At 33.8% G+C, this 9,908-nt stretch overlaps 1 protein-coding gene across 1 annotated transcript in view; it reads left to right on the plus strand.

Annotated features, from left to right (window-relative positions):
• SEMA3D (sema domain, immunoglobulin domain (Ig), short basic domain, secreted, (semaphorin) 3D) overlaps window positions 1-4,905 on the plus strand; it is a 192,888-nt gene extending 187,983 nt beyond the window's left edge. The window contains exon 17 of the mRNA XM_006834337.1: window positions 4,444-4,905. Within this exon, the coding sequence (XP_006834400.1) occupies window positions 4,444-4,869 (426 nt within the window). The 3' untranslated portion in view covers window positions 4,870-4,905. The remainder of the gene's footprint in view (window positions 1-4,443) is intronic.
• The last annotated feature ends 5,003 nt before the right edge of the window (window positions 4,906-9,908 follow it).

Raw genomic sequence — 9,908 nt, forward strand, 5'->3', positions numbered from 1 at the left:
GGTTTTCTATAGAATATTGATGCGTTGTACCTTTGAGTTGGTTCTGACTCTTAGTGACCCTGTATAGGGTTTTCTATAGAATATTGATGCGTTGTGCCTTTGAGTTGGTTCTGACTCTTAGTGACCCTGTATAGGGTTTCTGTAGAATATTGATGCGTTGTGCCTTTGAGTTGGTGCTGACTCTTAGCGACCCTGTATAGGGTTTTCGAGACTGTAAATCTTTACAGGAGTAGAAAGCCTCATCTTTATCTATTTAATATAGAATCTATATACATTTTTCTTAAGTTTTATACTTTTTAATTTTTTTGTGTGTCCCCAACATACATAAGTTTCCTTTTCAATAATGGCAAATACTTTGAATTCTACTTTTGTTATGCTTACTCACATCTTCTTCAATAAGAGAGCAAATCTATATTTATAGATTGCTGTTGTTTTCTTATGCTGTTCCGTTAATTTTTGACTCATGGTAACCCATGTGTTGCAGAGTAGAATTGCTCCATAGGATTTTCCCTTTCCTTGAAAGTGTACACTGGGTTGCTATTAATTGTAACCAAGTCGATGGCTTTTAATAACAACAACAATGTTTAGTGAAGCCTATCGCCAGGCCTTTTCTCCCATAGTGCCAATGGACAGATTCTAACCACAAACCTTTCTGTTGCCAGAAAGCATATACCATTGGCTTCACCCATGGAATTAATTGATATTTCATAAGAATATATTTATTAAATACAATATTTGATAAATATGTATGCATATACATATTTATAAATATATATAATATTTTTAAATATATAAATACATATTTATCAAATATATATTTATGGTTTTGTTTTTATATTTGTTTTGTGCTTTATAATTCATTTATCAAATATATTAAATGAATCTTATTGCATGCCATCGATAGTATTTACTTACATGTAAACTTGATTTTTTCTTTAAACAATAAATTATTTATTTCATCTATTTGTGAATAAATCTCCCTTTTGTAGCTCTTTCTTAAAATATTATTGACTGTGTAATATTAATAAATGGATCATGTACTGTGTCACATACGTATACTCTCAGAAATTTTAGAACATTTATACAAATGGTTCCATTTTGTCTCCTTTTCTTAATGACATATTCAATTTAAAAAAATCTATTGTAAATGCATACAAAATTTTAAAAGTTGTTTTCAATTTATTTTTTTCCTCCTCATACTGGGGAGTTTTCTTCCTTAGACAATACAACTTTTCCTTATCGATAGTTCTTATGTTTATGAGAAAATGGAGATATTCCTGAAGCATTAGTTTCTTCCAAGACACATCAAATGTTTAAGCTATGAGAGAACTGACAGATGAATTTTTTTGTGAAGGAATTAGCATTAAGTTGTTATTATCAGAGAAGCAAGTTCCTGACCTTTACCTGTGGCTAGGAATGTAAATGTCCTTTGTGCTTCACCATGTAAGCCTTCTCATTTTAAATGAATTACCTTTCACAGAAAATCTACATTTAATAATGCCAAATATATTATCCTTGATCACATTAAGCAAATGGTTAGTTGACCCCAGTTTCAAACATGGTTTTGATTTGTAAGGCTGAATAGTTTTTACTTATCACTTCTAGAGTGCAGAAAATTCCATGAGTTTAAATCAGTGGACAGAGATTACATTATCTCTTTGTAGAGGAGCTGAATTTCAAAATTGATTCTGCTGACATTTCACTGTCGAGATACAGTCTGCATAATGCATTCTATTTCAGCCTGGAATTAAAGCATTAGAGAAAATGAGAATAAAGTAGGCAAATGTTAATTGATCATTTCGTTTGTAGGTCACAGGTTTCTATCTCTAATTTGCCAAAATCCTAGGACACTTTATCAGTTCTAAATGAATTTTATTAGATAATTGATTAATGCATATTTTTGAAATCTTAAAAAGAATAAAACATAAATAAGATGTCTTAAGTGGACACTAGGTAAATCTGGGAAGCCTGAGGTTTTTTAAAGCAAGTTTTATATTTGTAGGTAAACAAGTAAACACCAACCAAGCATTTCATGAAAGAAAGTAAAGCTGAAGGACCATGACTCAATAATGAATTGCCACTTGTTTATGAAACTCAGAGTCCTGTGGGAACAAAACTAGAGTAGAAGCAAGGGAAAGGAACCAGACCTCTCAATAAAACAACATAAACAGGATAGGAACCGAACAAAAGCAGTGATAAAATATTGAACAACATATTGTATCAAAGCCACAATTTCTTCCCATTAGAAGATTATAAAGAACAATAACAAGTACTTAGTCAGATCTGTGACAATCTCTTATTGCTACATTAAACACCAATTTAGAAATTAATAAGAGTATCAGTTATGGAAAAGAAATCTAGACTCAAATCAGAAATGAAAGTTACCCAGTTTAATTATCACCAGAACATTGCCCCTCAAAAAACATATAATGCTGTTAATAATACTTCACATTTCAACCTTCTGAAAGCTTTAGTCTAACCCCCCAAATATACCATATGCAATGACACCAATTTGATAAATGGGAGACCAATCGGGGAAGACAAATGAGTCATCATAGGAAGCAGAGAGGATAAGTAGCTGATCTTGGCACCGGAACCAATATTCTGTAACCTAGGATTGATTTAAACAAAAACAAGTCTTACTATGAAATTATTTAAAGAAAATAAATAAATAAATACGCGCGAGAGAGATGCTCATTCAAATTTATTTCAAGCATGAGGCATGAAACTCCTATGTTTTCTTGAGAATGCAAATTAATTCAAGATTAGATTATATTGCAGTAGCATTTAAAGGTGACTTTGAAAGAAATCCATTGGAACAGTAATGCATGTCCAGTTCATCAAATGAGCAAAGATAGTGGAAAACCTAAACAAACAAAACCTCGATGATATGGATACCTTGAAGAGCAAAGGTAGAACTGGGGACCATTCAGCCTCATTAGCCAGGGATCTGGACTGTGGGCTACTTTTCTGCCTCGCATGATGCCCTACCAGCTGCCCTTCTCTGACGCAGAGGGTGGCTTGTCATATAATTGTGAGTTAACTGGGCTGGTAGCCAGAGATGTTTCTTTTCCTTTTCTCATATTTCCAGAATTGAAGGGATTTTTCCTACATATTTTTCACACAAAGATGCAGGGTAGAGTCCACCCACTGTGAATAAATTTAATTTAGCCGTTTTTTATGCCTCCCTGATTTCCATCGACTTAAAGTCTGCAGCACAAGGGCAGATGTGTAAACTGGGAAATCTTCCAGACTTCTTTGTTGTTTGTTATTCACTTACTGCTCAAGCACTCAACAATACTCCACATTAAGCAGGGCTCTTGTGTCTGTAAACATGCTTCCAGTTTTACTGAAGATAAATTCACTATTCACACCAGATTGCGGGCCAGGCATGTTTAAATGTTTGAATTGTCTTCCAGTAATATTGCTTCAAAGGGTAAAGAACATCACGTTTCAGGGGGAGGTTCTTTTTTTTTTCAAAGTATTTTCTCACACTTGAAATCACATTACCATGTTACAGTATACTGAGGTATGGCAAATATTTCCACAGATGACATAGTCTCAAGTATCAAATATACACACAGTATCAAAATTCAATCCATAGAAAAAAGGGAAATTCAGCTTTAAATGTTGCCAAACTTCCAACTATGGTCCTACTTAGTTACAGCACTAACATTCAAAAGACTTTGCCCATGCCTTCCCATTTGGCTTTTAACAAGTCACCAGTTACAGCTTCCACATGCTATTTGGATCATTTATTTAGTGATAGCCAGAAACAAAGGAGCTCTGGTAGCGTAGTTGTTACGAATCGGGTTGCGAACCTTAAGGTCAGCAGTTGGAAACTACCAGCCGATCCGCAGGAAAATGATGAGGCATTCTGCTCCCGTCAAGATTTCCAGCCTCGGAAACCCTGTACAGGGTCGCTATGGGTCGAAACCGACTTGACAGCATTTAACAACAACAACAACAACAACATCTAGAAACAAAGCATATTCCTTTTGAAATCACTGTTCTAATCTAGTTACAAGTGGCACCATGCACTAAAACTTTTTCTGTCACACAATGGCTAATGATGTTACAATTTAGCTCTGAAAATCCGACGTGAACTTTTATTCTCAGTACACCAATTAGTTATGAATTTTTAGGAAAGTAAATCATTTAACCATTTCCAGTTATTTATTTTCACAGCTTTTCATTTTTATCTGTAGGGTGAGAGAAAAATTTACTTTATTCCAAAGTTTATGTAGATTTAATAAGACGCAAATATGAATGATTCAGGGTATGGTTTGGGGGGTATTGATTTACTTGAATGTTTTTATTCTGTTTGGTTATGGCTGACAATATCTCCATGGCAGAGATGTAGAATATATCTTTTATATATGTTTTCATTTGTTCATAGCGCTCTGTTTTTAATTTATTACCTACATTTTCCCAATCCTGTAGCTGAAACCCGATGAAAGGATCATCAAAACCGAATACGGGCTACTGATTCGCAGTTTGCAGAAGAAGGATTCTGGGATGTATTACTGCAAAGCACAAGAGCACACTTTCATCCACACCATAGTGAAACTGACTTTGAATGTCATTGAAAATGAACAGATGGAAAATACCCAGAGGGCAGGCAACGAGGAGGGGCAGGTCAAGGATCTGTTGGCTGAGTCACGGTTGAGATACAAAGACTACATCCAAATCCTTAGCAGCCCAAACTTTAGCCTCGACCAGTACTGCGAACAGATGTGGCACAGGGAGAAGCGGAGACAGCGAAACAAGGGCGGCCCAAAGTGGAAGCACATGCAGGAAATGAAGAAGAAGAGAAATAGAAGACATCACAGGGACCTGGATGAGCTCCTTAGAGCTGTGGCCACGTAATTTTTTATTTAATTTAAAGAAAAGTATTCATTACCTGCAAATATACTGTATTCTGTTTTGTACATCCCTTATACTAACTCATAAATGCTTTCCATGGAGTTTTGCACAAGAACAATAATGAGAATAAGATTATATATAGTGAATATGAGATAGAAAGGACAGGTCATTCATTTGAATCAGTATTCCAAGGACTAAACTAGTAAGTGCAAAGTATAAGAATTATCCTCCAAATAAGAGCTTTACATTTATAATTTTTTTAATGTTTCAGTTTTTGAATTTATTATGTTACGTGAAGAGTTGAGCTAGACAAGCATCAAATTTAATATTGTGATAAGGTGTTCATTTCCCTTGTAAATTTGTACATCATGGAGCTTGTCATGCAGTTGTTCTATGTTCTTATAAACAAATAAGTCATTCCACTCTAGAACTGGAGACTTTGTGGTAAGACCTGGAGGGAAGACAAATTCATATAGCTCATATTATCAACAGAAAAGTCCAGAATCATTCACTTTTGTGACATGGTTTTAAAATTTGAAGAAGTAGATTGTTTCTTTCAGACCAACTCAGAGGTAACACTTAGTGTTCTGCAATGTTGATTTACTTATGATTCTTTATGACTTGTTTCTTGTTTTCATTGTTGTGTGTTGTTGAATAGTTTTTTGAGAGAGATTGTTAGGTTTGAACTGCTGATCTTATGGTTAGCAGTCCAGTGCTCATCCTACAGTATCACACGATGACTTGCTAGGAGTAACATATTCAAAAAAGGGAAGATGGTGATTGTGTTTATTTACGTGTTTAGAATATATGTTGAGCTCTCCTAGAGGCATAGGATCGCAATGGCTCCATACAATAAACACTGGACTGAAAACCACAAGTTCTGTGGTTTGAGTCTGCCAGATGCTCCTTGAGAGAAAGATGAGACTTTCTGCTCCAGCAAAGATTGAATGCCTTGGAAACCCTATCCAGGATCACCAAGAGTCTGAACTGACTCCAAGGCACTTAACAACAACTACTGTAATGCACAGCAAATATTTTAGTAATATATGGAAAAGCATTTTATAAGATAAGGGAACCATTGTGATGTATATACTGCATCCTTATGGGAAGACATGCAGAGGGGATTTGTTAAGGGACAGAAGAAAGACAGCCATAAATTCTGCTTTTGGGGAAATTTCATATTCCCATAGAAAGGAAGACCAAGCACAAATAAAACAGTTGAAATTTCATGTAGCTTTATTCACCAGAGTATATGAAACTGCCAGTTTGCCAGCCATCTGTTAAAAAAAGTCTAGATTATAGCAAACTGCTAGCAAAATTCTGAGGGAAAATAAATTCTCTGAAGGATCATTCCAAGTATGAACACACATTTTATTTACAATCAATAGAATTTCAGTTTGTACTTCCTCTTTTTGGAAGGATTTATCATACACTATATATTATTTCCATTTAATGTTCTTATTCTCTCCTAAATATTAGATTATTTGAATATTTTTTAAAGAATAGAGAAAAAACAATATATGCAAAAAATAGAGATAGGTAGGTAGATGGCAGTGGTGGGAAGTAGGGCCTGGTGTTTGGTAGCAAAGAAAAAAAAGGCAACATTTTGATAACGGGAAGAGTTTAAGTGAACTCTTTGACAGCTTTTCTGCACACTACCTTCTTGCAGTTCTGAGGTGATAAAGTACAACTCAAGTCACATTTTCTTAGTAATTTAATAATAAGTAATCCTAGTACATGCAAAGAAAACAAATCCACATTAACATAAACATCGTTCATATTTTGATAGCACTTTCAAATGTTTCCAATTTGACTCTCCCTCTGAATATATATGGTATATTTCCTGCCTGTTTAAACAGGACTCCTCATTCTTTGTTGTAACACACAACCTTCTTCTGTTTTGCCTTTTCATGCCCTTTTTAGTGTGAAATGAAAAATTAGTCACTTCCTTGGATGGAAAGAAGCTTTTCTGAAAACTAAATAACAGACGTTATTTGTTTCTCAGGCATTCTTCATGTTTTGAGAGAAAAGTCTGTGAGAAACCCATGTGATTAGGGGACAGTTTATTACAGAGTTAAATATCACATCTCTGACTCTGGGTTTACATTTAGGATCTCTTGTACATTGATGCTGTTTACGTTGCTTGCCTATCTAAAAGTTGTCATTTATATATGAAATTAAGCAGCCCATTTTGATACGATATCCATGGTTTGCAGATGTTTTACTATAATGATAACTTAAGGAAAATTGCTGTTTTTTAATGAAGCAAAATGAATCACTTTTTAAAAAGTAAAGCATAAGGATAATTGTGACAAATCAAATTGCAAATTGAATATCATAAGTAGAATAATTGTAACTATTGATTTGCTAGACCAGAATCAACTCAGTGGCAGTGAGAAGACTAGAGAGGTTAAAATATTCCAAGAATTTATAGCAAGCCCAAAGTAAATAAGTGAGAACATGTTTGTTTGTTTTTTAAGTTTTCCAAGAATTTGTATATCAGACTGTAATGATCAAATTATGGATGGCTTATGACAATTTAGGTCCTGGGGTGGTTGCACTTCATGACTACTAACCTAAAGTTTGTTCCAACTCATTTTGTGGTAGTGAGGAAGAAAGGCCTGGTGACCTGCTGGTCTGCTTTCATAAAGATTTCAGCCAAGAAAACCCTATGGAGCTGCTCTTCTCTGTAACACATGAGGCCACCATGAGTTGAAATCCACTTGACAGCAATGAGTGTTTTTTGTTTGGAAAAATTAGATGGAACTTAAATGTTAGGATTGACTTGTGAAAATAAATTTAATTTTCACCAAAATATTAATGTCCAAGCCATTTTTTAAATGACTAATTTCTAATTCTACTTATTCAGACAGACATATAGGAACCTATTTTATGCCTTCTATCTCAGAACTTTATCTAATATCCTGGTTATTCATGACCTAGATTGATTAGCTTAAGATAAATAACTGAAATATATTAGATATGTGATTAATAAGATAGAATAAAAGTTCAACACATAGACAAGGATTTCTGTGTACTTATAAAGATAAAGCTTTTTACTCTTGTAAGCCATGTTGAAAAATTTTAACTTTTTAATTGCCTAGAATACTTAAGAGGAATAGTTTAAGTATGAATGCATGCTTCCTCACCACTTAAGTTTAATCAAATTTACTTTGAAAAAAGGGAAAAGTAAACTATAAGAAGAAACATTTCCATAAGCTGACTCTCAGATGAATGACTGTATCTTTTTGAAACAGCATTTTGGAATTCTGATCCATTTGGTTTGATGTGGAATAGAAGCATTTTGTGAGTAGATTACATTGTATGTTTCTCCCCTGCTCTTTGTTCCATCAATCTTGGCATAGTACCAAGAACTCTATGCAATCCTATTGATTTAAAATACAAGAAAAATATTTCAAATTCATTTCTCGGATCATGAAATAGTTACACTAACAAAGTGTGTGTTAATTTATGGTTTGGTTTACAGAATGCTAGAAAGCAGATACCCTAAATTATATGGTTGTAAACAATTATTGAGAAAGTCTTGTTTTAGTTAGATGCCCATCAATACTTTCACCTTAGACGTTAATCCTCCTGGCTGCCTGAAAGCCATCAATCACCTACAAACACAAGATATTTAGAGAGCCTATGGGTATAGAAACTAGTTTATATGGCTATAATTGAACAGTATATATTGCTAGATGTGTCTTGGGAGAAGGGATGAAATATCTTTTGTGCTAAGAATATTTTAGCTGTCAAAATTCTACCAAAATTATTATGCTGTATTAATTCATCACTCAATTAACATTGTAACAACAACAACAGTAGTAATTTAGATTCTTGCTCTAATTATGAGCAGTGCAGATATGATATTTTGTGAATGTATCTTAGAAACAACTTGACTGATGTTTGGTTTTAGTTTTATTTCAATCGCTTTTATTTTAAGCCTATTTTGGAATCTCACAGTATAATTCAATCAAATGGTAGAATTCTGTTGGATGATCTAGTGGGTTTCTATATATCTGTTGTTAAGTGCAGTCAAGTCATTTCTGACTCATAGTTCCACTGAATAGGGTTTTCAAGGAGTGACTGGTGGGTTTGAACCACCAAACTTGTGGTTTCCAGTCCAGTGCTGAGCCTATAGCACCACATAAATATGCTGATGAAAAGGAGAAATCCCCTAAAGTTTATTTAGTGTGAAATTAGTTGTATAGTAATTACAAAAAACAAAACAAAACAAACACCCTGTTATTTTACCAACATCATAAACCAGAGTAATAATACAAAATGCCATTATTTATTTAAAAGCTGAAGTCATAAATTATATATATATATATATATATATACACACATCCAAGTTGATATCTACAATTATCTTTATTGCTTTTGATAGTTAAACCAGATTAGGAAAAAGCAAGCCAAATGTTTAGCAGTAAAATCTAGATTAATTATCCCATTGCCAGCAAGCTGATTCTGATTCATAGAGACCTATAGGACGGGGTGGTTTTTAATGAAATAAATTTCCACATCTTTTTATGTGGAATGTCTGATGGATTTGAACTGCCAACCTTTGGGTTAGCAACCAAGCACTTAACCACTGCATATCAGCGCTCCTAAGATTCATTATAACACTATGCAGTTCATACTCCTCTGTATTGTACACTTGTTCCTGGTTTTAAATTAGAACACTTTTACATTTTAGTTAAACTACGGATAACTTATTAGTACTTTTAAGCACACTTGTCCCACAAATCAGCACTCCATGGAAAGGGTTTTAATACGTCTGTTTGTTCTTTGCTTCATATTTTTCTACATCTTCAATATATAAATATATATCATGTTTTTGGATTCCTTGTGTGCTCTTTTCTACATTTCATTCCAGCTCTTTATGCTTCTAAATGGAATCCTGACTGCCTGAATTCTTTTGCATTCAATTTATTGGGAATTTTAGAAGTTTGTTTAGAAATGGATAGTCTAAGTAATTAATTTATGTAGTACCCTTTTTTCCAAAGAACTCAAAACACTATATTAACGTTATTGAA

The sequence above is a fragment of the Chrysochloris asiatica genome, unplaced genomic scaffold, assembly GCF_000296735.1.
Source record: "Chrysochloris asiatica unplaced genomic scaffold, ChrAsi1.0 scaffold00010, whole genome shotgun sequence".
NCBI lineage: Eukaryota > Metazoa > Chordata > Mammalia > Afrosoricida > Chrysochloridae > Chrysochloris > Chrysochloris asiatica.